The sequence below is a fragment of the Phasianus colchicus genome, chromosome 20, assembly GCF_987193195.1.
Source record: "Phasianus colchicus chromosome 20, bPhaCol1.hap1.1, whole genome shotgun sequence".
NCBI lineage: Eukaryota > Metazoa > Chordata > Aves > Galliformes > Phasianidae > Phasianus > Phasianus colchicus.
In genome coordinates, this window is record NC_143455.1 from 1,413,099 (window position 1) to 1,440,048 (window position 26,950).

The 26,950-nt window shown below is 48.3% G+C and overlaps 2 protein-coding genes across 2 annotated transcripts in view; both read left to right on the plus strand.

Annotated features, from left to right (window-relative positions):
- Window positions 1–347: 347 nt before the first annotated feature.
- On the plus strand, window positions 348–14,670 carry ELAC2 (elaC ribonuclease Z 2). Its single transcript, XM_031599211.2, has 24 exons — window positions 348–601; window positions 664–714; window positions 796–866; window positions 1,418–1,482; window positions 2,619–2,676; window positions 3,159–3,227; window positions 3,723–3,878; window positions 4,371–4,429; window positions 5,098–5,156; window positions 5,243–5,315; window positions 6,246–6,358; window positions 6,889–6,987; window positions 7,183–7,321; window positions 7,400–7,485; window positions 8,363–8,472; window positions 9,539–9,635; window positions 10,053–10,191; window positions 10,853–10,891; window positions 11,055–11,164; window positions 11,619–11,718; window positions 11,791–11,911; window positions 12,118–12,196; window positions 12,923–13,067; window positions 13,761–14,670. Exons 1-24 carry the CDS (start codon window positions 363–365, stop codon window positions 14,010–14,012), a joined length of 2,529 nt encoding a protein of 842 aa, XP_031455071.2. The 5' UTR covers window positions 348–362; the 3' UTR covers window positions 14,013–14,670.
- A 414-nt stretch (window positions 14,671–15,084) lies between these two features.
- DNAH9 (dynein axonemal heavy chain 9) overlaps window positions 15,085–26,950 on the plus strand; it is a 190,343-nt gene continuing 178,477 nt past the window's right edge. Inside the window, exons 1-5 of the mRNA XM_031599209.2 lie at window positions 15,085–16,051; window positions 22,820–23,016; window positions 23,576–23,734; window positions 24,596–24,726; window positions 26,709–26,920. Of these exons, the coding sequence (XP_031455069.2) occupies window positions 15,107–16,051; window positions 22,820–23,016; window positions 23,576–23,734; window positions 24,596–24,726; window positions 26,709–26,920 (1,644 nt within the window). The 5' untranslated portion in view covers window positions 15,085–15,106. The remainder of the gene's footprint in view (window positions 16,052–22,819; window positions 23,017–23,575; window positions 23,735–24,595; window positions 24,727–26,708; window positions 26,921–26,950) is intronic.

Consider the following 26,950-nt stretch of genomic DNA (forward strand, 5'->3'; position numbering starts at 1 on the left):
AGGGAGGCAGTGTTTGGAAAACAAAGCTCTGAGAGAGATAAGGTTCGTGTTTGGAAGCGAGGAAGAAAAAGGAATATTGATGGTTGGGACGTTGGGACTGTTAAACTCGGAGCTCCGCACACAGGGCGCGCAGCCTACCCGTCCGCAGCCACCGCCACAACGAGCCCCCCGCCCCCCCCCAAGCCCCGCCTCCGGGAAGGAACAGCCTCATTGGGTACCTCCGGTCACGTGACAGCGGACGTCCGCCGGGTCGTCTTTCGCTCCTCATTGGTTCGTCCTCATCACGTGGCGAGGGGGAACGTCGGAGCCGCTGCGCTCCCATTGGCGGCCGGCGGGGATCCGGGGCGGGGCGCGGCACGCGGATGTGGAGGCTGGCGCGGACGCTGCGGCGCGGCCTGGCGTGGGGCGCGGGCACGGCCATGGCCGACGGACCCTCGGCGGCGCGGCGGCCCAAGGACGTCCCGCGGCACGTGTGGGCCCGCGAGCGGCGGCGCAGCGCGGGCACGGGCCTGTCGGGGCCCAACACCGTGTACGTGCAGGTGGTGGCGGCCGGCAGCCGCGACGCGGGCGCCTCTGTCTACGTCTTCTCCGAGTTCAACCGGTGAGTGCGGGGCCGGGGCCGGGCCGGGGCTGCCGGCCCGCGCTGACCCCCGTGTCCCTCAGGTACCTCTTCAACTGCGGCGAGGGGACGCAGAGGGCCATGCAGGAGCACAAGTGAGTAGCGAGGGGAGCCGCGGGGGGACGTCCCGGGCTGCGCCGGCCCCGGCTTACCGCCCCGACCCGCTCTGTCCCCAGGCTGAAGATCTCGCACCTGGACAGCATCTTCCTCAGCAGGGTGGCCTGGGCCAACGTCGGCGGGCTGCCGGGTGAGTGGCTCCTGTCCCTGGGTCCGGCCGCAGGGGCGGGGCTCGGCTCTGCCCGCAGCCTCTCGGGGGCTTTCGGGGGTCGTTAGTTGCGGTGTGGCCTCAGGGTGCGGAGCGGGGGCGCTGCTTGTCTGTGCGCATGGCTTTGTGGGCCTGAAGCCTTCAGGAGAAGTTGCTGCCGGCACTGAGAGCTTTGTGGATGTGAGTTAAAAAGACCCCGGTCCATCCCATCCTCAGCACAGGGTGACGTTCAGGCCGAGTGCTTAGCGTCTTGTCCACTGAGCTTTGGCTGTCTCTGGGAAATGGGGAGGTTAACAGCCTGCTCAGGTAACTTGTCCCACGTGACGATGATGAAGGTTTATGGATGCTTTCTGTGTCTGTGGAGATGAGCAACTTGTTGAAACCACCACAGAGCTGAGGCAAAATTGAGATTGTTTGCAGTTTTGGGTCTGGTCTTCCATGAGAAGCTCTGACAGCGAGAGGGACCTTCCCAGCAAGATCCATCACCTTTTTTTTTTTGGCTGTGATAAAGTTGTTTCTCTGCTTTGTTTTAGGTATGATCCTCACGTTAAAGGCTATAGGACTTCAAAGGTGTGTCTTCCTAGGGCCACCAAAGCTGGTAAGTAGTGGAAGCTTGTAGAAAGTGGACAGGAAAGCATGAAATATTGGTACTTACCTTTCAATTGGGAAAGCTGGTGTCAAGGTCTCTCACTATAAAAAAGACACTGAGACTGTGGAGCTTGTCCAGGGAAGGGCAGTGAAGCTCATGAGGCGTCTGGAGCACAAGTCTAATGAAGAGCAGCTGGAGAACTGGGATTATTTAGTCTGGAAAAAAGGAGGCTCAGGGATTATTTTATAGCTCTCTACAACTACCTGAAGGGAGGTTGTGGTAAGATGTAGATTGACCTCCTCTCCTCTGTAGTTAATGATAGGACAAGAGGGAATGGCTGTATGTTGCACCCAGGGAAATTCAGGTTGGATATTAGGAAAAATTTCTTCTCTTAACAGGCACTGGGCTCCCCAGGGAGGTGGTGGAGTCACCATCCCTGGACATGTTCAAGAAACGTTCAGATGTTGTTCTAAGGGACATGGTTTAGTGGGGAAGTATTGATGGTAGGTGGATGATTGGACTGGATTATCTTGGAGGTCTCTTCCAACTTTAGTGATTCTATGATTCTAAGGCAGTGGATCATCTGAGTCTGAGGTGCTGTCCCAGAATAGCATCAACCTGAAGTCTGTGCCAGAGAGGCTGGGTTTCAAAAGCAAATCTGTTACATACAAGACAGCATCACACTTGTGCTACTTAAGACTGCCTTGTCAGTTCGTGTTCTGGTAAACCATTTTAGAAAAAAAGGGCAGTTCTTCTGACTGTTCTTTTTCCCCACATTTTAATAGAAACTTGGTATCTGAACACCTGCTTAAGGCAATCCTTAAGTCTAATGCCATATCTAGGCTTACATTTCTGTTCCTCATTGTTATTTAATTTCTATATCGTATCTGCTGGGTAGTAATGATGACTCAAGGGACAGGAGGCACTGCTCTTCATTTTCCTGTCTTTTTGTGAATGGCTGATGCCTGCTGGGGGTGGTATACCTGCCCACTGCTTTCTGACTGGCTGTTGCTGCCCAATTTCTTCTGACCAGATACTGAGCTTCTGATTTCATGGAAGTAAACTGTAGCTTCTGAAAATGTTGCCTGTGGTTTGCACTGCTGAGGGGTAGTTTACTGATTCACTTTTTTTTTCTTTTTTTCCAGCAAAACTACTTGAAAGCTATTCGTCTCTTTCCTGGACCCCTAAAAAGAATGGATTTAGGTATGTATGTTAGGGATATTCAGCCAATATAAAGTTGTAACTTTTTGGTTTCAACTGTATCCAAAGTTAGGTACTACCAACTTCAGAATAAGTAGCTCAGGTTTGGGTCCCTTTAAATCCATCCCAAGAACTGTCTGGAAGAAAAACAGTGTTTCCAGATCTGGTTGTGGCAGGCAGCTGCCAGTCTGCCCAACTAATATATGGAACTTGGCTTCAAAGCACTGTTAAGGAAGCTTGCTTCTGGAGATTATTAGTGAACTTGCTTACCGTTGTGTTATGAACTGTGTTTTGAGGGCAGTGGGCTTCTAAGAGCTTTAATTATTCTTTGATCCTTGCACTGGGGCAGAAAAAGGGAAGGGGGTTGGTCGTTAAGTGTTTGTTTGTTTTTCCTGAGAGAGGAAAAGATGCTTTCCTGATAGTAATTCTTGTAGCCTATGAATCTCTTATGAACTTCTTAATGCCTGTTTTTGTCCTCTTCCCAGCTGTGCAGTTGCACACAGAGCCAGAGTACAAGGATGAGACAATGACAGTCCACCAAATACCTCTGATAGGTGAGCGTGTGATGTAGTAGTTAAACAGGAGAAGCACTTGTTCATTAATTAAGGTGATTAAAAAAGCAGCTTCTGTTTGCAAGCCTGAGTAAGCAGAGATTTCAGAATTTGCATGTTTTTCTCAGTAGTAAGATCTCTGTCAAAGAAATGAGTCATGCTCAGTCAGCTTTCATTTGTTCTTTTAGCAATGGGTTTAGAATGACGTGTAACATGGCTGAATTTTGACTTTATTAGCCAGCTGAGTATTCCTGCTGCTGAAAGTTGCAATACTTCAAGAACAGGCATAGTTTTCATAGAGTCTAGCTGTTCTGAGGAAATCTGAAGGGTTTAGATGACAGGTGGCACCTGAAGACCAAGTCAGACTGGTGGAAGGGTTCTGTATTTTGGTACAGTTTTAAATGCTAATATCACAGAAGAGGAAATGCTGCTCTTGCTTTTCTTGTTTGTCCACTTTGCTTGAGAGGTTTTTGCCTGCTTTTCTTGGATTTGGAACAGGAAAACCATTAGCTGCTGGAAGTACATTTCCTCAGAGTCCTGGATTATCAGCCCAAGATGGAAGTAGCTCCGAAAGTGACACAGAGCCTGGATCCCCAGGAGCTGCACAGCAAAGCTTGAATAAGAGCAAGGAGAAAGGAAGCCCACAGAAAACAGGTGAAAACAATGGAACTATTAATTTGCTTGAAATGAAACCAGAATAAGGACTTTTTCTTTTTTGTCCTCTAAGCCTTTTGCCTGATGCAAGTGAGACCTGTACAGGAGCTCAGCTGAAGGATTACGTGGAGCACAGTGAGATCTAGTACTTTTGAACTTGAAGCAAAACTAAGAAGGCCTAAACATAGGACATGATTCCTGCGTGGAGTTGTGATTAAGCCTTGTATTGATTTGCTCCTGTCTGGAGTGGGTTCTTCAGCTTTTGTAATGTAATTATGAATGGATGTTGTTAACTGTTCAGACAAGGGTTTTAGTTTTGCTTGTAGCTGAACCTCTGGCCTGAACCACCTCCTCATGCTCAGGACGCTTTGTCAATGGGCTGCAGGTTGGCTGGATGATGTTGCTTCACTAATGTTTTAATAAAAATTCATCTTGGCTTAAGGGAAAGAGATATTCGGTGAAGACATTCAGTCATTTTTCTTTCTGTTGCAGATGACGAACAGAAACATGAGGGCAAGCATCCAGATCTGGTCATGGCATTCCTTTGTAAAGTAAGCTTGAACACAAAGATACCTTGTTCCATACTTCATCTTGCTAGATGGATTTATTTGTAAATAGTGTTTTCAAGCAAAAATTTAGAAGCTTTATAGTTCTTTCAAAAAGGCAGCAGTAGTAGGAATAGAAGCCAGTTAAAACTGGAAAGGTTTTTTGGTAACTCTCTTTACTAGGCAGCCAGTTAAGAGTAGACATGTTCCATTTTTGCTGTAAGCTTATACTATGGAAGCCTATCTTGCCTATATCACAAAAGAGGAGAGAGAGAGAGAAGCAATAGCTTGATCCTCAAAATCCAAAAGGTCTGGTGAAAACTTTTTGGAAGTAAGTTAGACTAGTGGCAGGAGAACTAGTAATTAAAAAAAAAACAAAAAACAAACAAACAAAAAAACTATTCAACCTTCCTTATCTGGAAGGCTGGAAGGTGATTTGTTAAAGATTTGTTGTTCCACATCTACTGGGTGTGATATACTGGATTCTTCATGTCTCAACTGGAACAGTGGGAAAGACTTTGTTTCACAAAATTTGATATTGAAAGGAAAGGGGGGGAAAAGAAATACGTTGGCTTCTCAGGAAATAGCTAAGCTGGACATAAATGGATCTTATTTTCTGGCATTGCTTAATGTTCTTTTATTTGGTTGATTAATTCTGTTTTAACTCTTTTCAGATTCACCCAAAGAAGGGAAAATTTTTAGTTGTTAAAGCACAGGAGATGGGTCTGCCAGTGTAAGTATGAGAGCTGTGCACAGGGAATGGGACAAGCCCCGGTGTATTGAAGATGTCAAGCTAAATTTTCAATGCCTTGTTTTCAGGGGAACACCAGCCATTCTTCCTATAATTACAGCTCTTAAAAATGGGGAGAGCATCACTTTTGAAGGCAAGGAGGTAAGATGCATAGATGCTTTCTGGCTGTGGGTCCAGTGAAGGAGGGAAATGGCAAAATTTTTCTGTAGAAGGGTGGGTGATAGTTTTCTGCCTGTTGTCTCTCATCTCTGCCAAGGTGTTTGTATGGGTTTTGGTGTTCAAGCTTTGAGTGGTTACTTTTGGTGACTGGTCCTTCTATTCAGCCCCAAGTTGTTGCTGCAGATGGCTCTTGAGGACTGTCTGTTGGAGGATGTTGTGAGGGTGTGATTAAAGAAATACGCTCTGAAATGTGTTCATTTGTAACTGTGAATGTCTCTGATTTGCTGGGGCTTCTCAGTTTCACTTTCTCAAGCTGATCCAGATTTAGGTGTGAACTAGTGGAGCTGATCCCTACATATTTTAAATCTGGGACTTGAATGCTTGTATAGCCATTCTTCTCTCCTTACTCTGCACTTCTTAGACCATAGAGGTGAAGTGAGCTTTAATCTCTCTGACTCTAGTTAGCAGTGAGAGGCAGTCAGCCCTGGCAGTGTCCCAGGTGATCTGTAAGTGAAGACCATAACCTGGATGGATACGATTGTCATATCTTTTTGTCATAAGAATTTAGCAGAGCTTCTTTTCCTGAGCAAGCTGTTAGTAGTGTCTGAATCTGCACTGAGAACCTGGAAGCTGCTAAAATTCCCTTTGCTTTCTTTCTTCTAAGATCAGGATTGCATTTGTTGTGACGCAGCAAAATGCAAACTTGTTCCTGTCCTGCCCTCTCACTGCACGAGGACTGCACTGTGGTTTTGCTTAGTGTTGAGTGTAGTTGCCTGAAGCTGCTTCTGCAGCCCCAGCAGCCTGCTGAGAGCTTGCTGGTAGAACTGCTGAATGGAGACCGATGTAATGATGCACAAAGGGCTGCTTGTACACCTTCACCCCACAGTGTGGTCTTTGTATATCTGTCTGTAGCTTTCACCTGAAGAACTGTGCACCCCTGGTGATCCTGGCCCAGTGTTCATTGTGTTGGAATGTCCTCATGAGGGCTTTGTGGATGCTGTCTGTGAAAATGAGACCTTCCGAAGGTAGCGGGGATGGGTGACCTGAAGTGTTTGGGGGAAGACGTCCATGCTGAGCCTTCTAGAAAAGGCAGGTCTATGTGTAGGACCTGTGGGATTCTGTGACTGTGACAGATCTGTCTTCCCAGAGCCTTCAAAGGAGGAAATAGGCACTGGTTTCTTGCTATGGAGCAACGTTGAGGCTCCTGTTTTTTTGTGCAGTGAGCCTAGATGCTTAGTCTGTGTGTAATATCTCCATGAGACTTGTGCAGAGGCACACTGAGTTTCTGAAAGGCTCTGCAGGTGTTGCTCCTCTTGGAGGAGGATAGCTGCTCTGGGTGGGAGAGTGGAGATGTCAGCACATGACTGTCTTAGATCATCACTGTGAGCCTTAGTCCCACTGTTGTGGGGAGTCTGGAGCTCCTGTGCTGTGCTGTTGAGATCTATGCTCTGCTTGCTCCTGGGGGAACATCTCCAATAATACAAGAGTGGAATTGGAGGGAATGCCAAGGTGATTAAGGATCAGTGCTCACGTATCCTTTCTGTATTTGCTCCAGGTACCAGGAAGGACTCAGTGAGAATAAGGTTGCCTTGGTTATTCACATGACTCCAGAGTCGGTGCTTCGGGACAGCCGCTACCAGCAGTGGCTGGAAAGGTGTGTGGTCTTCTGATCACTTGGCTTTACATCATTACTGGACAGCAGTGTTCTGATGTTGTAAAGATTTTCCCAGTGTAGGTGTTGTGTGGCAGCAGAGCTCTGTCTCAGATGAGGTTTTTAGCAAGTGGCTCAGGGGTGTGCATAAACCAATGTGGGGCTGAAGCTGTTGTGTATTTTGTCATCCTCTTATAGATTTGGACCTGAAACTCAGCACTTGGTGCTCAATGAAAACTGTTCTGCAGTGCACAATGCACGCAGCTACAAGATCCAAAGCCAGCTGAACCTCATCCACCCAGAGATCTTCCCTCTGCTCACTACATACCAGAGCAAGGTAGGCAAGGCCCTTCCTGTCTCTGTACCTCACGCTCTTGAGTGAAGAACGTGTTTCATGTTGTACTTTTCCCTGCAGGAAGAAGAGGCTGTGTGTAGTGTTCCCATTGTGCGAGGAGAGTGCCTTCTGAAATACCACTTCAGACCCCACCAGGAGTGGCAGAGGTCAGTTGCAATCTTCTTGGCGCTTCAATTTTTGAGTGTTGGGCTATCAGCTGTGTTCTGAGGGTTGTGTCCCTGTCACTGAAAATCTAAAGTGTAGGACACAGATGAATGAATTGCTGATTTAATAATTTGGACAGTAGTTTGGAGGGTTGTTTTCGTTCCTCGCTCTTAAAGTCCTATATGCATTTCTCTGTCCTCTGCTTTTGATCTCATGCTGTGCACCCAACTGGCTGTGAGAGGGAGAGACTCCTCAGGAAGCCAGGTGAAAATCTTACCAGACTTTGTGTGTTCAAATGGTATCACAGCTGAAAGCCCCAGGTGATTAAACAGAGTGGGTCACTTGCTAGTGTGCAAGCAGGAGAAGGTGTTGGATGAAGCTGTTGAGGGCAGAGGGTTCTGTGATGCATCGTTTACTGAGACTCGAAATTATGTCTCTTTGAGCAGAATAGGAGACCCTAAATGCTAAGAGGAAATGTTTTTTCTTAAAGGTGTCAAGGCCTGTAATAGTGCTCGTGCAATGATGCAGAACCAGTGGACACTGATGGGTGCCTGGAGCCCTGTCAGGTGGTTGCTATTCTTGCAGGAGTCTCACTGCTTCCAATGGTGGACCATGCAGTGCCCTCTAGTGTCTACAACTCTCTGAATCCCACCTCATTGGTGGGATGGTTATTTTAGTGGGGATGCTCAGTCCTGCCTGACCTTTCTAGCTCACACCATACTCATGGGTATGTCTTCTCCCAGTGCTTGAAATGGAAGAAATATTTGATCCTTTGTTGGAAAGCTGTTTTGGCACAGTAATTTGTCATGCTGCTCTGAAAAGTGCTGTTTTTTAAGTTCCCTGTCACCCCCCATCCCGATGCCTGGCTTTTTCTTTCAGAGATGCTGTGACCATCTGTGATCATGATGCATTTGTTGCCGAAGCCCTGGATCTCCCTAACTTTCAGACTCGTGTGAAGGAGTGCAAAGAGAGCCTGCCTGCTGTACCAGGTAAGGATCAGCAACTTGTCTTATCTCAGTGTAAGGCCAAGCAGAAGGCTCTGGTGAGCCAGTGCTTTAAAGCTCAGGTTAAGCTGTGAATGTGCAGTCTTTCTGCTGCCCAAGAGATGCTATGAAGTCCTCCTGGAGCTGTGCAAATTTCAGGCTGAGCTCAACCTAAGTTTAGCTTATACCTGTTGAATTATGCGGTCTTTTGCTTCTATTGTTGTAAAGGTGCTAGGTTTGGAGATTGACCACTTGGGGACAACTGCAAACAGACAAAGCATCTGTATGGTGTTTCTCTGTGGTGATGAGATCTGCTTGTGTTGAATGCTGTCACAGCAGGCAAAGTGTACGTCCTTATGTTTGGGAAATACCTCCTCTACAAGCAGCTTCCTGTGTTCTCTAAATTTCAGTTGTCCTGTTGGCAGTGAGGCTTTCATGGTATGGTGCAGCACAACTGACTCACTGTCTGGATCCTGATGCAAAGAGTTAGGGCAGTGTGGAACAGTAGCTAGACCCCTCTTGAACTGACAGCTCTGTGTTGGCCAGTGAGATGAGTCCTCATTTGCCTGCCTTGTTATATGCAGCTATGCATCCTGCTTTGTTTTTGTGATTGTACCTGTTCTGTTTTCTGTCCTCCTGTGGTAAGTTCTGGTGCTGTGGGAAAGCTAGATACTAAGGTGAGCAAAAATCACAGAATCCCAGAATCACTCAGGTTGGAAAAGACCTATAAGATCATCTAGTCCAACCATCCACCTATCACCAATGGTTCTCGCTAAACCATATCCCTCAACACAACATCCAAACGTTCCTTGAACACCTCCAGGGAAGAGGACTCCACCACCTCCCTGGGCAGCCCATTCCAGTGCCTGACCACCCTTTCAGAGAAGTAGTATTTCCTAATATCCAGCCTGAATCTTCCCTGGCGCAGCTTGAAACCATTCCCTCTAGTCCTATCACCAAAAAATGAACATTCCAGGTGCATAGTCTCTGGAAATGCTCGGTCGTTGAACTGAACAGTGTCTGACTGGGCAGTACATGGATAATGCTTACAAACTTGTGTGCATTTTTGCAGGAAACATGAATCCTTATCCTGAAATTGTATTCTTGGGAACAGGATCTGCAATTCCAATGAAAATCCGAAATGTCAGTTCTACACTGGTAAATACTAGGTAAATCATTTGTGTTTTGCTTAGGGAGAGGCTCAGTGTTTTGAGGGTGTTTCCCAAGGGTTGTTTTGACCCGTGTGCTGATGACACAAGGAGAGTGCCCCTATAGTGGAGTCTGTAAGACTTCTATCTCAAGCACCTGTCTCTGTAGGTGGGGAGGGCTCGAGAGTTACTTGTAAAGACAAGATTTTAATGTCTTCATTTTGCCATTTGCCCCAAGGGTGTGTTCACCATCAATATAACACCAGACTGACCTTTGTAGATGGAACAGTGTCTAGAACTTTGGCTAGTAGGAGTAGCAGTAGAGGGGGAGCACTAATAGCTCTCTACCCTCTGACCCAAAAGATCCCCTTCCCTGAATAGACCCTGCTCAGAGTTCATCCAGTGGTTGCCACTTGTTTTTGTCACTTGTCTTGCCAGCTCTACCCGATCCCTGCTCTTGGACTGTGGGGAAGGAACGTTCGGACAGCTCTGTCGCCACTATGGAGAGCAAGTTGACCAAGTGTTGTGTAACATAGTAGCTGTGTTTGTGTCACACATGCACACGGATCATCATTCGGTAGGTTATGTGTTGGAGAAGGAGCTGTGTGCAGGTTTCTCTGCTGTTTGAGAGCCAGATGTAGCTGCAGCTGATGAATGTGGGCTGCTCTGCTCTTAAGGCTGCAGTTTCACCCTTGTGCTCCCCAGGCACTACTGAATCTGTCTGTTTCTAATCCCTTTTTGCATCCTGTTAGTGGTCCCTGTATACTGTCTAGAGATGTCTTTTATTTTTATTTAGTTTATTTTTAAATCAGTATCCAACCCAGCTTTCTTTGGTGCTTTGCAATAAATCCTCACAGAGGGATCAGTTGGTCTGTCCTAGATTGGGCCTGGTTGGGGCAGGCTGTTTGTTGGTCTACTGTCTCATGTCTGGAAACCAGACTGAGAGTGCTTGTTGGTTGGAGGCTTTCTGCTCTCCCATCTTCTGCTGGGAGCAGACACAGCTCTGGAAGGGTGGAGAGGCATGGTGCTGTGGGCTGCTGGTCACCAGCTTGTGCCGTAAGTGGTGACAGTGTTCCAGCAGCTCAGTATAGTGCAGTTACTGGAAAAAAAGGTGGTTGGTACTTCTGACTGTAGATTTTCCTGAAACTGCACCTTGCTGAGCTGCTGTAGCACTGCTGAATACTTATGTTCTTGAGTCTCTCTGACTACAGTTTGCTGTCTTTTCATCCCTTTTGCAGGGCTTGGTGAACATCCTCATGGAGAGGCGGAGAGCTTTTGTAAGTTGTACTTTTGTTTCACTGTTCCCAAACGTACCTTGGAGCAAGGGAAGGGAAACTTTTCCTATTTAGTGGAAAAGTACCTTCTTTTCCCGAGGTCTGTCTTCTGTGTGATTCAGTGTCTATTAGTACTGATTCTCCTCCTGTCTTTTTTCTTTTGCAGGCTTCCCTTGGCCAAGCTTTTAGCCCGCTGTTTCTGGTAGCACCTGAACAGATCATGCCTTGGCTACATGAGTACCACAGCAACTGTGAATCAATTCTCAAAGACATCAAGTGAGTTTTCTGTGTGGTATGTCAGGAAGTATTTTTGCTGGGTCCTTATTCAAGGCAAATGATTGTCATTTGTTCTCCCCATCATTTTACTGAAGGCTGCTCTTTGACACTTTCCTCTGTGCAGGACTGTAATGTGTGACTTGCAGAGGAGATGAGAGGATCTGTTTCTTGGATGTGCTCCCTAAGAGGGGCTTGCTTGCAGATTATGAAAAGGGAGCTGAGCTGGTGTGAAATGACTCCTGAAAGGCAGGGTGTGTGACACTGGGGAAGAAATGATTGGATGAGTTAGTAGGACCCTGAATAGCAAAAGCAAAGGGGAAAACAGGTGCATAAAATCGTCTCATTTGTCAGGCAGTGAGCAGAGAAGACACTTGTGTGAGAAGGTCTGCTTAAAAGTGAGATCAGGTTTTACCTTGTTCCTGTCCTTAGTCCTTTCTTTTCCCTTCCCTCACAGAATGATTACTTGCCAGTCCCTTGTGAAAGGCCGTGAGAACATCAAATCTAAAGCCAAACGGCTTATCACTTCTCTATTAAAGAACTATGACTTGGCTGAGGTAAGCTGACAGCATCTTGTGCTGCAATAAAGGACAAGAGGGAATTTGAGGTCTAATGCTTATGTTCTTTAGTTTCAGACTTGCGAAGTCCAGCATTGTAAAAATGCTTTTGCATGTTCAGTGATCCACAAATCTGGATGGAAAGTAGTATATTCTGGTGACACAATGCCCTGCATGGCCTTAGTACAAATGGGTAGGTGACAAAAACCTTTTCTTTGAAAGACCTCTTTGAGTATGGCCTTGAACTGTCAGTAACTGGAGCGGTCACTCCCAGGCTCTTTGTGCTATGACTGCAAGCCAGTGGGAGGCTCTGGGTGGAAATGAGAGTTCACTTGCTTATTTAGGCAATTGAACTAGTGTGTGTTCAGCTGAAGGTGAATTATGTGATTATTTACACAGGGAAAAATGCTACTCTGCTGATCCATGAAGCAACACTGGAAGATGGAATGGAAAAAGAAGCTATAGAGAAAACACACAGGTGGGGTGTGTTTTACTCTCTTATCACTGCAGGGAAGGCAAAGCTGCTTAGCTGGGCTTTGACCTCGGATCTTGTGGTGAGGGACCCAAGGCCTGTAGGTGGTTCTGGTGTGCATAGAGCTCTTCAGCACTAATATTAGAGCATTGCTCACTGCACCAGCTCTATAACTCTTTTTTGAGCATCCCCAGAGAGAAATAGGGGAAACTTTTAAATAGACAGTAGCAACTCTACAAACTGACTAGCCCAAAGGAAAGGCCTTCAGCTTGACTGCACTGCAGGACTAAGCTTGAACAGTAGAAGGGTCATTCACACCCCTGTCAGCTATCTGCATGATTCCAACTGAGCTCTGCAGCCAGTGGTACTGCCCCCTGCCCCCAGTAAAAGGGGGGGGGAATGGATTTGAGAGCAGTTTGAAGCAGTGAGCTGGACTTGCTGGCACGTCTAGGTTGAGCTTTTGTCCCCAGGTTGTGAAGCACTGAAAAGCTTTGAGTTAATTAGCATCTTTCCTGCACTCTGAGTCGTATGGAAGCTAGAGACTTGCCAGCTGTGCAGCAGTGTCTGGGCTTGCTGATGAAGACAACTTGTGCCCAGCAGGTGGTGTAAAGTGTCTAGTGTTTGCTGTTGGCATGATGTGACATTAGCTGCAAGATGCAGCCTGCTGTTCCTTGCTGGAGGAGCAGCATTGGCTAGTGTGTATGACATGCCGTACTCCTGTTCCTTTTGCAGCACAACCTCTCAGGCAATTGAGATTGGGATGAAGATGAATGCTGAGTTCATCATGCTCAATCACTTCAGCCAAAGATATGCTAAGATCCCACTGTTCAATGAAGACTTCAGTGAGAAAGTTGGAATTGCATTTGATCATATGAGGGTAAGTTTGGAGTTTTGATCGAGACTGCGAGAAAGGTTTCAGTGTTACTTGGGGATGGCTGCTTAGGAATGAAATTTTCCATTTCTAATATAGTATCAACATGCTGTGTCCTTCTGAGAGCGGTTTCCTGTGAGATAGCTCCTTTTACTCAGCAGGTATCACCAACGTGGGGGAGAGTGGGTGGCATAGTGCCCAGTTCTCGTTAGGACAGGTGCTGATGGCTCTTGAGAACAGAAATCTATTCTTCTGGATGTTTGCCGCACGTCACCTCTGCTGTTTGTGCTATTGCCAGCTAAAAAGATAACTTCACTTCCATTCCCTTTCCCTTCTCAATGATGCACTGCCTTAATGGCTTTCTGCAAAAGATGTCTGGGATCCTAAACCCTGTAGTGCTGCTGTTGTCCTGAATGTGGGAGTAGTACACTGGCTGATGAAAGCCTGTATATACAGTGTGTGCATGCTTTCCTATGAAGAGAATGTCAATAACTTGGTATAAGGGATTGATGGACTGGCTGCTGTAGGGATTGTAAATGCTCATCTGCCTGGCAGCTGCAAATCATCACCAAGGTGAGGGCTCCTCTGTGCTGGGTACCACCCAGAGGAAGGGGCCTGTCCTGCTTGCTGAACTGCAAAAGGCTGGGAGCGAGGGATGGCAGTTCTCAAGCAAATGCTCTTGTGCCCAATGTATTGCAGGTACGGCTTGGTGACTTTTCAACCATCCCAAAGCTGATCCCACCTCTGAAGGCTCTGTTTGCAGATGACATAGTAGAAATGGAGGAGCGGAAGGAAAAAAGGGAGCAGCGCCTTCTGAAGGAGGCTGCAATAGTCTTGGACCAACTGACTGGTGGTGAGAACAAGGAGACCCCATCCCAGAAACGGAAACAAGATAAGAACCATCAGGAAGTATCAAACAAGAAACTTAAAAAGCTTAAAACAGTAAACTGAAGGAAAAGAGGTAGAGAACATTCTCTGCTCTAAAAGAGATGCCCTGTGTTGTACAGGCCCCTGGGGCTGGCAGTGCTGGGGCAGGTGCCATGGGAAGAGGGGCTGGCCTTGGTGGCTGGATGAGCTCGGTTGTCAGTGGATCTCTGTGGGCTGAGGCTCCCAAGCATGCTGTAAGCAGTGCAAGTCCTGTGGTGACAGTATTTACCCATACAGTTCTAAAGTTCCTGACCCTGGATATCACCAATCCACGTGTCATTTTTCTTTTAGTCAAGAGTTCTCTCTGAGGTGTTTTAATTTTTGGTTTTACAGTAGAAGCTATTGGTAATGCAGCAGCAGCAGTTACAATCTTGGGAGTTGCAAGAGGTGAAGTCTGCTAAGCCCTCATGGAGCTGTGGACTCCAGAAGGGGTGGGGAGGAGCTCTCTGGTTACACAAGGCGTATATCCAGGTGTCAAGACCTAGACTGTAGGAGGAAATATCAAATAAAATGGGACCCAATTAATTGCTTTTAGATATTTAGGTTAATTTAAGGATCTGAATGCTGCTGCATTCCCATTTTATTTTGGTTTTCTTGGTTGATTTTTTTCCCCCCCTCCCCCCAGAACAGTTTTCCAAAACCTTCACTACAGTCTGAATAAACCACTCAACATCACACACAAGTGTTTTGGTCAGATAGTTAATGAGGTGAGGGGTCAACAAACACCTGAATTTTGGGAGAGAATGCCCTTATTTATGTGTTACAGTACCTTGATCAACCTCACAGCTGTTACAAACGTGCTTTGTCCCAGCAAAACCACACCTGCTTCTGCTGCTTCCTTCCTGTTGGTTTGAGATGGCAAACACTGGCAGCAGCTTCTGCAGGGCTCCAAAACAGGCAACTATGACTTGTGTTAGGTGTAGTGTTTCTCTGGCTCAGACTTCTGTAATCATGTGTGGGTTTGAGGGGGGAGGGATGGAGCAGGCATTGGAAACAGGCTGCCCAAGGAGGTTGTGGATGCCCCATCCCTGCAGGCATTCAAGGCCAGGCTGGATGTGGCGCTGGGCAGCCTGGTCTGCTGGTTGGTGACCCTGCACATAGCAGGGGGTTGGAACCAGATGATCGCTGTGGTCTTTTTCAACCCAGGCCATTCTTTGATTCGTTGCTATTTCAGTGAAGGAATTCCTCAGAAGCTACTGCTAGTCCCCCCACGTGCTCGACAGGGGGTAGCAATACGTAGTAAAGATGGCTTTATTTTAAGGGGATGGAAGATTGAAGACAAAGGGGCAGTAAAACATCTTAGTAGGTTAGCCGTGCTTTGTTGTTACACGTGTAAGCTTGGCGCTGCTCGAGCAGAGCAGCAGAGCAGCAGGCTGCGTGGGCTTACAGGGCCCATTGCTGCACCCGTCTCAGTGTGGGCGCATAGAGGGCCGGGGGGTGAGTGGGCTTATCGCTGGGCTGCCGCGGCTCCGTGTGCTCCTCGTAGAAGTAAAGACGGATGTCTTAGATACGTGCCAGAAATCAGGAACCAGGGAATCATTCTCACGTCGAGGTATTCATACGCAGCAAACGCAGTCCCGATGGAGGCCGCGAGCAGCAGCTGCCCCGGGGCTGAAATGGAAAACCGGCGGGGCGGGGCGATCGGCTGCCCGACTGCCGCCGTGCCCCGCCGCCCCGACTCGTCCCCCGGGCAACCGCGGCTCCTCCCCGCAAACAGCCGCCGCATGGAGGACGCGGAGCTGCCCGCGGAGGACGCTCCGGATCCCCGCGTCCAGCGGCTGCTGCGCCGCGCAGCTCGGGGCCTGCGGCTGCCGGCGGGGAGCGGGGCGGACGGCGGCGAAGCGGCGGCGGAGCTGCGGGCGTTCGCGGCCGGGGCGGCGGGGCGGGCGCTGCTGGCGTGGCGCGGCCCCGCGGGACGGCTGGCCCTGGGACCTCCGCCGCCGCCGGCCGCCGCCGCCCGTCCCAAGGCGCTCTTCTTCCTGCGGCCGCCCGGGCCCGGAGAGCCGCTGTGCGGGGATCTGCCCGCTGACGCCCTGCAGCACTTCGCCGCCCTGGTGGAGGAGGTAAGGCGGGAGAGCGGGGTCTGCTCCGCGCCGATGCGCGGTTGGGCGGCGGGGATCCGAGCGACTCCTCGTGGGATGGATCGCAGCCGTGGCCTCGGCACCTCCGGGCACGGGGCGCCCGCACTTCGAGCAGCCACGTGCCAGCGCCTCGCAGCCTCTGGGTAGAAGAGCTTCCTCCTCACGTCTAACCTCCAGCTCTCCCGTTGTAGTTTAAAACCGTTTCTCCTTGTCCAGTCCTTGTCAGACTGCGTAAAAAGTTGCACTTCACAGAAATGTGCAGGCTTCATCCCAGCCCCATTCCTCCAGCTATCGGTCACGTCCCGATCCACAATTACAGACCCCCTGGGTTCTCTGTCCCCGGCTCCAGCAGCACTGCACGCTGGGTGCCTGTCCTGGGCTGGGTTTGGTTTTGTTTTGTTCTGTTACCCAGCAGGGCTCAGCTCCTTCCCCACCCCCCTCTGCAGGAGGTCGCTGAGAAGTGAGGAGGAGGAGTTGCTGTTCCATTGAAATAAACTATTTTACTATAAGTGGTAAAGGAATGGGAGGTAATACAATATAAAGGAATCAAGAGTAATAAATCAATCAAACGGGAAAGGGAGCGTCTCCTAACTGTGTGCTGCAGGCTCAGTGGTGTGGAGCAAAAGAGAATATCCTCACATCACTGCATTGCTTCGTATCTCCCTCCCCAAAACCACGTGGGAAGGTCTGGAGCGCTCTGGGGTCTGTAGTTCTCCCTCAGCAGCTGTCCCACTTCTGTCACTTCGTTGCATGATGACGTGATATGGAATGCATATGGAAAACCCTGACAGGTATCCACCTTCTATTCCATATCATTACATTATGCCAGAATTGTACAACACACATACACAAATACATGCAAATAATAAACAATAATTAGCATTATATACATATGCACATGTATACATAAAACTGCTGACTCTGCTCTCCCAGCATCAGGTCCCCTTTCAGGTACACACTGAATGTCTCCATTACCTCATGTTACCCACCAAGTGAACCCAGGTCTGAGCAAAAGCAATCTTCTCCCCTGGTGCTGCTCCAAAATTCCTACCTTCAGGCCAGTCTGCGTCAGTTCCAAAACTCCTGAACAATGGGGGTTTCCCATTCAACCCTGTTGTGTAACCAACAAAATCCACTTGGCATCAGTGGCATTAGGGTGTCAAAAGGAGCTGTGCTGCAGTACCAACCACTTTGGAAGCAGCCCAAACCCACTCATACACTGCCAGTATCTCCTTTTCAGTTGGAACGTGGCACTCTTCAGGTCCTCTGCATCCTTCCATGGGAACTGCTGAGTCAGGGCTGGAACCTCTGATGGACCACCTGAGGCAAGCAAGGAGTCAGCCATGGGAGCAGAGGTGAAGGCAATTCACCTGTGCTACTGGAAGGGGTGGAGCCTGGCTGCACCTCTCTTAGATCCCATTTAAGTGCTGGCTGCCACTGAGGAAGGATCTCTTCCTGGAAATTACTCCTCATGGAGAATATTGTGAGCCTACAACATCGATTAGCATTTTTTACTCATTATATTTCCATTGTGATAATCCTACTTAGCCTAAATTCTGTACACTTATTGATTGTACATTTGGTGAGCCAGGCAGGCTAAAATAGACCAAAATAGGTATAATGTCTTTCTGTGGAACATCTATACGTGGGTCAAGGGGGAGAACATCACCCCCTTAGATAAAATGATCCCCTGGGAGATTCCAGGGTTTATGGGTTCTCCTTATTACCAGTTAGAAACGGGGCCTCTGTGTATTATGGGGAATATTTCCCCATTCCATGTGACAGAATACTTTCAAGGATTAGACAAAGACATCCTAATTACAAAAGAATGCAGTTAGCTGCCTCTGCAGTGGCATGGCCGTTACATGCCTTAAATCAAGCTGAGATAAGAGCTGACACCTTAGAAAGTGAAAATCAGCTATTAAAATATCGCGTTGAAAAACTGGAACAGAACTTAATGTATTAACAGGGAAAAGACCAATTCTACGTTCCCTGATAGGTCAGGCCCGCAGTATTTCAGTGGTTAATAACCACACCTCTGAAACAACGGACTGTTTGAACAGGAAAATAAAAACTCTAAATCCAATCTAGAGGTCCTGCTTGTGGTGGATTCCTTGGAACTCCATCCTACCATAACCCAAAAGACAAAGAAGTACAAGGTAGACCAGCAGTGATGCCCCCTGAGCAATGGCTCCCTGCCCAAACGCACTTACACATAACGGCTGGGCCATACTCACCAACAGAACTAAAGGATGTGGTGCAGTGATTTCGGCAGAGGCTGAAAGAGAGCGTACCGATGTGGTTATGTAGATTATGGGATTCAGGGACGGAAGGTGTTGTGGTTAATGGGCCAGAAGTATCAAAATTGGCCCCTGTGACGGTGCACCCTGCCCTCAGGCAGAGACTGCATGCTGCTGTTCAGTGTAACAGTGAGAACCATTCAATAATAGACTGGTTAATGGCAGCATGCCACATGGCTTGGCCAAACAAATCAGATTTTCCATTAAACACAGGATTATGGCCCTCCATGGAGGACCTTCAAAATTATATTTGTGAGCTGGGCATAAGAGAAGCGATATATGAGGACTCGTTCAAAAGCCCAGATATGGTAAAGTTTTTGGCAGGTGTGTGAGATTTAATCTTACAGCAGGCCCCTTCCCACCTATATGGGATCTTAGTTTCCATATTAACCCTCCTGGTGGCCTCGGAGGCCGTGATTCCACAGGCTGCCCAGTCAGTAGCTGATCTGGGGGAGACTAGGCGCAATATTCGAGTAGTGGAAGCAGCAGAGGTGCTTCCAGTAGTTTAAACCAAGAGGCCACCTGTGTGGAATCCTCAGTCAGGGCCTGTAAGGGTCTCACGAAAACAGATGTTTAACAACCTTATTGGGGCTGGGGTCCACTTTGCGAAAATTGACCACCAGCCCAATCACATCCTCCTTCAGCTCTCCCAGCATCAGGTCCTCTTTGAGGTACGCACTGAATGTCCCCATTTCCTGCCCGTTTCCTCAGCTGGAGACAGCTGAAGGATAATCAGAAATTCCAAAATTACCCTAAGAAACCAACAGTAAGAAAGTAAGTAGAAAAAGTACCAATGACGACGTGGAACCTAGAGGATTTCATTGTTCTCAGTAGGAAAAAAGTCCCCTCAGGTGTCTCGGGCCACAGTGCCTGAGCCCCCTGAAACAAAGGACTTAACTTCGGCTCAGCTCATGGTGCGACAAGGGATGTTAGTCCCCCTAGGGCCTCTGGAAGGGACTGGAGGCCCGATGTAGGGTTGACAATATTCTGGTTCCAGAAAAACATCCAGAGGGTTATGGCACTTGTCAATACAGGAGCAGAAACATCAGTTATCTACAGAGGTCCGACCAAATTTGATGGAGACAGAGTGATGATTGGTGGCTTTGGGGGACAGACTATTCCTGTCACCCAAACATGGTTGAAACTGGGGGTTGGGCCTCTCCCACCCCAGGAGTATAAGGTATCAATTGCCCCAGTCCAGGAGTATATCTTGGGCATAGATATTCTATGGGGTCTGGCTCTCCAGACAACTGTGGGAGAGTTCAGACTTGGACAGAGATGTATCCGTACCCGGGTGGTGCAGGCAATATTAAGAGGCCTGCATGGGCCTATTTGCCTGCCGAAACCCACTGGATTACCAATGTAAGGCAGTATAGACTCCAGGGTGGGCGAGATGAAATATCGAGAATTGTGCAGGAATTAGAAAAAGTGGGCATTATAAGACTGCACACAGCACATATAATCCCCCATAGGGCCAGTGCGAAAGTCAGATGGCACGTGGAGAATGACGGTGGATTATAGAGAATTAAATAAGGCCACGCCGTCTATTCATGCGGCCATACCCAATATTGTGTGACCTGGCTAATTGGAAAAAACCTGATGATGTTAGCTTACATCATTATACTGATGATCTCCTGTTGACATCCGACGTACTGGAGGCAGTAGGAAAGGCGGCGGATTCATTAACTGCCTATTTGCAACAGAGGGATCCTCAAAATGTGCAAGGTCTGGGCCTGTCCGTAAAATTCTCTGTACACTTATTGATTGTACAATCCTGAACTCTAAAACCCAAGGGGTAACCTCAGGTCTCCCCTGGTGTCCTTTGTCAAAGGCTCCAGGTGGGGCCCTGCTCCCCAGCTGGTGCAGAGAAGCTCTTCTGGTCATACTGCTCATTTGTTTCATTTGTTCAAAAGCTTTTTGTTGTTCGGGGCCCCTTACAAAGCCTTCCTTGTCACTCGATGGAGAGGACTTAGGCGAGACTGTAATCTGGGATGTGCATTCTCCAGAAACCCACAGCACCTAGGGAAGCTCGTGTTTCCTTCTTGCTGCTTGGCAGGGACACAGCAGTGATTCTGTTGGTTGCTTCCATTGGGATGTGACGATGTCTCAGTCCTGGGGACTGGATTTTCTAGTGGAAGGGTTTGGATTATTTTCTCTCCTTTCTCAAAAACTTCTGCCGTGTTGCCCCACACAATAATATCATCAATGTGTTGCAGGTGCTCAGGGGCTTCACCTTGCTACAGTTCAGTCTGAACATGAGTTTAATGTTCCAGGTCATTGAATCCACGCTGAGAAGTTCTGTAGGATGCTGACCACCAGACTGGGCTTCCAGGAGCAGGCTGCCAGGCTGTGGGCTCAGTGTGGCTGGCAATGCATTACTTACATGGGAGCTTTTGTTCTGGCTTGAGCTCTGTGGCTGTGCTGTCTGCACAGGCAGCAATTTTTGTATCAGATTTTTGTTTGTAGATGACAGCAGGTAGTGCATGATACGTGTTGTAAACACCATCTGTTACGGGGAGGTTTTGGGGTAGGAACACTCCATTCAGCACTGTTAGATCTGTTTTCTGGCTGCCTCCAGCTGCTTGGGGGCACGTTTCGGGCTTTTCTCCCCGCAGCCTCTGCAGATGGATGCAGTGTTTCCATGGGGAGCAGATCGTGCCGGAGTTTGGTCCCACTTTTCGCTCAGACTTAACTTCAAGGAAAACAGAATGGTGATACAGGGTGGCGAGAGAGGTGGAAGATTGAGAAGGACCTTCAGTTTCCTGAGTCTGAGGGCACACGTGGCTCTGGCTGCTGCAGAGCACGTTGCAAAGGGCCTTCTATCAGCGCTTCTAGGTCAGCCTTAGAAGGCTTTGGTTGGAGAAACAGCCTGTACAGAACAGTGAGGAAGCCCAGCATGGCTGCGGATGTCTTTTCTGCCTGTCCCACACAAACCCTCATTAGGGCTGAAAAGAACATGCCTTCTCTTCTTTGTGGAGCTGGGGGTTGTTCTGCGTGCAGGTCATGTTTTGATGGTCTGACAAGGAAACAAGCAGCTGGTTACAGTGACTAGCACTAGCAGCCCACAGGATTTAATAGTGGAAGATCTCAATGGTAATAGACGGAACTACTGAACGTGAGCCAGGAGTTGGGCACCCTGCAGCGGCTGATGCTGCTGTTCCCCAGGCCAGCAGTGTGTCAGCAGTGGCTGCGGTCACCGGCACCCTGATTTCCCAGGCACAGTGCTGACGTTTTTTTTCTATTCAGATTTGGGCCCATCTGCAGTTTTTTTTATATCTTTTCTTATTGCAGCCCACCCAACTTTCACTGGCTTCAGCCATAGCTGCATCCAGCAGCCTCCCTGTGCCCGCAGCACAGATGAGTGGCATTGGTCACCAGGGACAGCACAGCTTTGTTGGTCTGCTGCCACAGCCTGGAGCCAGCTAAGCCAAGGCAGAGCCAGCCCTGGCAAGCCCAGGCAGCCCAGGGGGGCTCTGCTGCCAGACTGGTACCAAGCTAAGGCTGTGCAGGAGTAGCAGGAGTCAGATTTACAGGGCTGCAACTTGGAAAATAACCGAAAAACTGAAGAGCTCCAATGCTCTTGGGAAGAAGACAAGGTGATCCTCACCAATGGGGGGATCCCAAGAGGTCCCAGGATAGCTTTCCTCTGAACTAGGGGGGTCAGCCCAGCTCTGCTGCCCTTGGAAGTCACCTGAAAGCAGTGCCTCTGCCCTGCCCTCTGGTAGTGAAGCTGGCAGTGAGCACCAGAGCTGTGTGCAGGGGAACAGAATCTGCCTCCAGGTGTAGGTTTGGAGGCTGGGGCAGCTGGAGAAGCAGCAGGACTGGGCTGCCTGCTTTGTCTGCTTGTTTCTACCCTTTTCAGCTCTTGGATTTGGGAGAGGTGTAGTATAAGGGTTTGTCATCACATGTGACTAACCTCCTTTCATGAGAACAGTGCAGAGATGTCTGATTTTTCACCTTGCACACAACAAAACAGTCAAGTGAGTGCTACTGAACATCTTCCCATCCAGCTTGATTGTCTTCTTCCCTCCTGGTGAAGGGAGATCCCTCAGGATAGTTGACAGTGGTGAACATTGTTGGAAAGGGAGAGCAATGAGCTCTGAACCTCAGCATTTTCTTATTCCTTTGTGCCTCACAATGCTCAGCAATGCACGAGAGGTGTGATGTGGACAGGGCTGAAAGCTGTCACCACAGCCCTGGTCTGAGCCACAGCACCAAGTTTCATAGACAGGTTTCATTCCTGGCAACATTTTGGATCACCAGCAAAGCAGATCTGTGGAGAGGTCCTTTCCTTCTGCCCTGCCCTTGTTTCACACAGGCATGGAGCTGCTTGGGCCAGCAGTGAGTTCCAAGCTCCAGATTTGGTTGAGCATGGAGCTCAGAGGCTGGTGGCCCATCAGTTTCCTGCAGCACTTTTTTCTCCATTGCTTTTTTGCAATTCATTCTGCAGGTGATCGTGCCCATCCTGACAAACAGGAAGAATCATCAGGGCTGGCCACGGGTGGTGTCACAGGACATCATACGTCATGTCCACAGCTTGAAAAGTGCTGTCTTCGTGGTGGTTGGCCAAGTGAAAGGCAAGACCTTGCTGCCTCTTCCAGCAGGCTCGGAGGGAATAGAGAACATTGATCTGGAACATGAGAAATTGTGAGTATCACTGCTTGCTGTCCTTTGGTGATCTGCTGATGCATATGCTGTGTTCTGGGCTGCCCTCACCAATCATAGTGGCTTTTACTGTTCACCATTGACCACTACTTGTCCAGACTGACCAGATGAGTGTATTTTGCTCTACCTGCTCTCTATCTTACAAATTCTGTCTCTGGAGCACTATAAGCAGGCAGAAACAGCTCAGAAAGTGACAAGAAGTTGCGAGCACACAGCAAAGCAACAAACTTCATGGAGAAAACAAACTGTGAGCAAAACCTCTGCTGCTTTCCCGTTACCTCTGAATGGGGAGCCAGGGTTCTCCTGCCAAAATTTTTCTGGCTTCAGTTTGCCAGTGCATCCCCTCAGCTGCACTGCTTAGAAATCGTGTTCCCACCTGTTCATGGTTCATGCTGACTGCTTGGTCAGGGCTGTTCTGTCTCCCTTCAAAACTGGATTTATCATATATCTGAAAAAACAGCTACAACTTCCTGCAAGTTTGTGAGCTGTTTGTGGTCCCACACAGAGATTTGAAAAATTTTGAATTTGAAATATTTTGCAGCCTGGAGCGGATTGATAAATCTCTTGTGCATGCCACGGAGTCAGCTATCATAGACTGGAGCTACCAGATCCAGAGAGCACTGAAGAAAGAGTCCTCTGAGCCTCTCCTGCAAGGCAGTAATCCCAACCCCAAGGTGGAACTGGAGTTCTGGAAGAACAGGTACCCTGGGCTGGAGCATGGTGGGCCCTGGTGCTGGCTGGGGTGGAAGGAGCCTCGTAGGTGCCTCTAGCAGAGCTGATTGACCAGTTGCAAAGTGTTGCCTTGGATTTGTGTAAGAACTTGAGGCAATGAGAACTGCTCCCACACATAAAATAATCCTGATCTGCATAGTGCCTCGAGGTCACACGGCAGCTGGTTGCATTTTGACTTAGCCATAGCCCTGGTGACACATCTCTAGGGAAGAGTTTTGGAAGTGCTCTCACTGTTGCAGCTCACTAGGAGCCAGCCACAGCAGTAAGAGCTGAAGGACACCTCTCTGGATCTATCTTCTCAGCCCAAGTAACTTATTTTTGAGGTCTGGGAGATGTCCCACTTCCTAAGAAACACAAATCTGGTTTTTTGCCTTGGAAGAGGTAGTTTCTGTGCCCTGTGCTAGGGGCCGATTAGTGCAGCCACTACCACTGAAGTGGTAGTGAAGGCTAATGAAATTTTCAGCCTTCTCAGAAGCCATCTTTTATTTTTGAAAAAACTACTGACTTTAACAGGCCTGTCAGCAATTTTTTTTATATCTCAGAACTGGTTTTCATAACTCAGCCTCTCCTGGCTGGAATGCAGTAGTCCTCTCAGCCGCTCTTGGAGCATATGTGTCATCAACAGGCATGTGATAGATCTTGATACCCAATGGAGCAACTGATGCTTGCAGATGGGAAGGGGTTTGAGACATTGCTGTCCTTTTATGGCCTCTAGGAAACCCTGCTCCATGCAGCAAAATCTACAGAGCCTGTCTGCACCACAGTTGAACTGATGAGTTGAGCTGATGCTGGCTCAGTTTGTGAGCTTGTAATGTGTCTGTTGTTGCAGGTGTGATGACCTGGAGTGCATTTACAGTCAGCTGAGGACAAGGAAGGTTAGGAACATGATAGAGATGCTAGAGAGAGTTGAGAGCAGCTACTTACCAGCCTTCAGAGCTATGCTCATGGATGTTGAAGCAGGTGAGATAATGATGCAGCTTTGACACATCTGTATGGAAGGACCTCTGGCCTTTGTTCATATCCTAGTTTTACTGGTTTCAATCCTAATGTGTGGGCTTGGTGCTTAGGAGTCCGCTATGACCATGGGGACTGCAACCACATTGCTAGCCCTGTTTTGTTCGAGAAGTTGGTCTGCTTGTGCTTTTGTTTCTAACCTTGGACAAGTATGATCACTGTTCTGTTGAGCCAGACCATTCCCAAGGGTCAGGATGAATGGATTTGGGAATTCACTGTACTGTACTAAAGCAATCACAGTAATCCAGCAGGGCTCATCCAAAATGATATGAAACAAAGTGTATCTTGAGCCTTTATTACATCAGCTCCTGTGGTGTTGATCTGCAAGACTGAAGTTTCTGTACAACAGGACAGTTTTCACAGCCAAGAGAAAGCACACAGGCCTTAGGTTATTTCCCAAGCTTTGACTGCTTCAGTCCCAACCTCTGTGGAAGGGTAGCAGCATTTTGCACTTTGTGATGAAGCCCTTTGGGCATGATGATTTCAGGGTCACCCCTTTGCAGACCTCATTTAAGGGTTGGCAGTGGAGGTAAGGGCATCTCTTGCTTGAGATCCCTGCCTACCTGCGGCCTTCCAAAGCTAAGTAGCTTTTCTCCTTCATTTCTGCATCCACAGCTGCTGCACTTGGGCTTGTTCTCATTTGCTGTAGCCAAAACTTTGCCACCCTGCTGTTATTACAGTACTTTCCATCCTGTTATAGCAATACAAGGGTATTAAATCATTTTTTTTCTTCAATGAGAAGAAAATCCTTACAATGAAGGATTTGTTTTCTCCTGTTAGTGAAACAAAGTTCTACATTTAACATGCTGCTACATGAAGATGGCGAGTGAGTTTTGCTTAGGGGAGTTCAGTTCAGCCAAAAGAAATGCTGCAAATTCCCCTCTGCTGTGAAAACCAGCAGCACCCTGCTGCTCCACTGCCTGTTGCTCACTGTGAGTGACCCTCCATGTTCATCTTCATCTCAGCTGCTCTGTGGCAAGAGAAAATTATTCAGGCTTTGCCAGCTGTGTTCATGCTGACAGATAATAACACTCTTCTTCAAATGGAAATGTTCCTTCTTTTAAGGACATATTACAGTATGCACAGTGTATGGGCAGTGCAGATCATTGGGGCTGGAGAAGTACCCAATGTATAAGGAACCAAGAATTCATTGTCAGTCTAATTAATTCTTTAATAGCCTAATCAAAATAAAAAACATATTTGGTTTTAATACAGTAACAGCAATACTAACTGGCTAATTCGGACTGTAATTGTTCAATCCCATTACAACACAGTTCAGATGGGTGGTGTGCTCTGTGAGCTGATGTCTGTGTCCCTGGGTCTGTGCAGGGAGGTCAGTGTTGCTAGTGGGAGTTTCTTCTTCCTTCATCGTGGATCTGGGGTTATCTTTATATGTGTTTGGGTACTTCTGTCGCTCCTTGTTGGTCTACAGATGTAATTGCATCGTGATCATATGGTGTCATTCATGTTTATGCTCTGTAGGATTTTTCTCAAAGGTAAAACTACACAGATGTACAAAGTCAACTCATGTCTGTGTGGCTGAAAGCTTTGGCTTAACTTGTTGTTGGACAGCTGTGCTGTACAGCCAGGATGAGTGGGGTTGTGGTCACCTGCCTGGCTGGCAGCTGGCTGCTATAGCTAAAAAAAGCTCAGGCCAAGACAAGCCCTGCAAGGCCCCTCAGCCTGTGCTGCATGGCAGGGTCTGCAGGCTGCTTGGAGTGCTGGCAGCAGACATTTACAGCACTCATTTCCCTGCGTCTCATTGAGCAGTTCCAGACCTGGCTTCCATCTCTGTTGGTTATGGCTGTAGATGAGCAGTGGTCCTGGGTCTTCTTCAGCACCTGGGTGTCTGAGTACACATTGTGGTTGATGGGTGGTTTGCACCATGTGTAGGTGAGTCTCACCAGCTCTTCTGCTGCTTCACACAGCTTTGAGTGAAGCCCAGGACATCCATCTGCACCTGATGCCCCTCCGGCGCCATTTGGAGGACATAGAGAGGGCTGACTTCAGCGAGGTGCAGCCACTGCTGCTCCCCCTGCTCCACGTGGTGTGCTTGATCTGGGTCAGCTCCAAGCACTACAGCCAGCCTGCACGCATCGTGGTGCTGCTGCAGGAGATCTGCAACCTTCTCATCCAGCAGGTGCGTGGCTGTCACACTGATGCTTCCAAA

Bases quoted from the DNA above. Each gene is read 5' to 3' on its own strand.
- ELAC2 (XM_031599211.2), top strand. From the start codon at position 363: ATGTGGAGGCTGGCGCGGACGCTGCGGCGCGGCCTGGCGTGGGGCGCG. The intron at 10,192-10,852 runs GTAGGTTATGTG...TCCCTTTTGCAG, and splicing joins TGCACACGGATCATCATTCG to GGCTTGGTGAACATCCTCAT. The intron at 10,892-11,054 runs GTAAGTTGTACT...TTTCTTTTGCAG, and splicing joins TGGAGAGGCGGAGAGCTTTT to GCTTCCCTTGGCCAAGCTTT.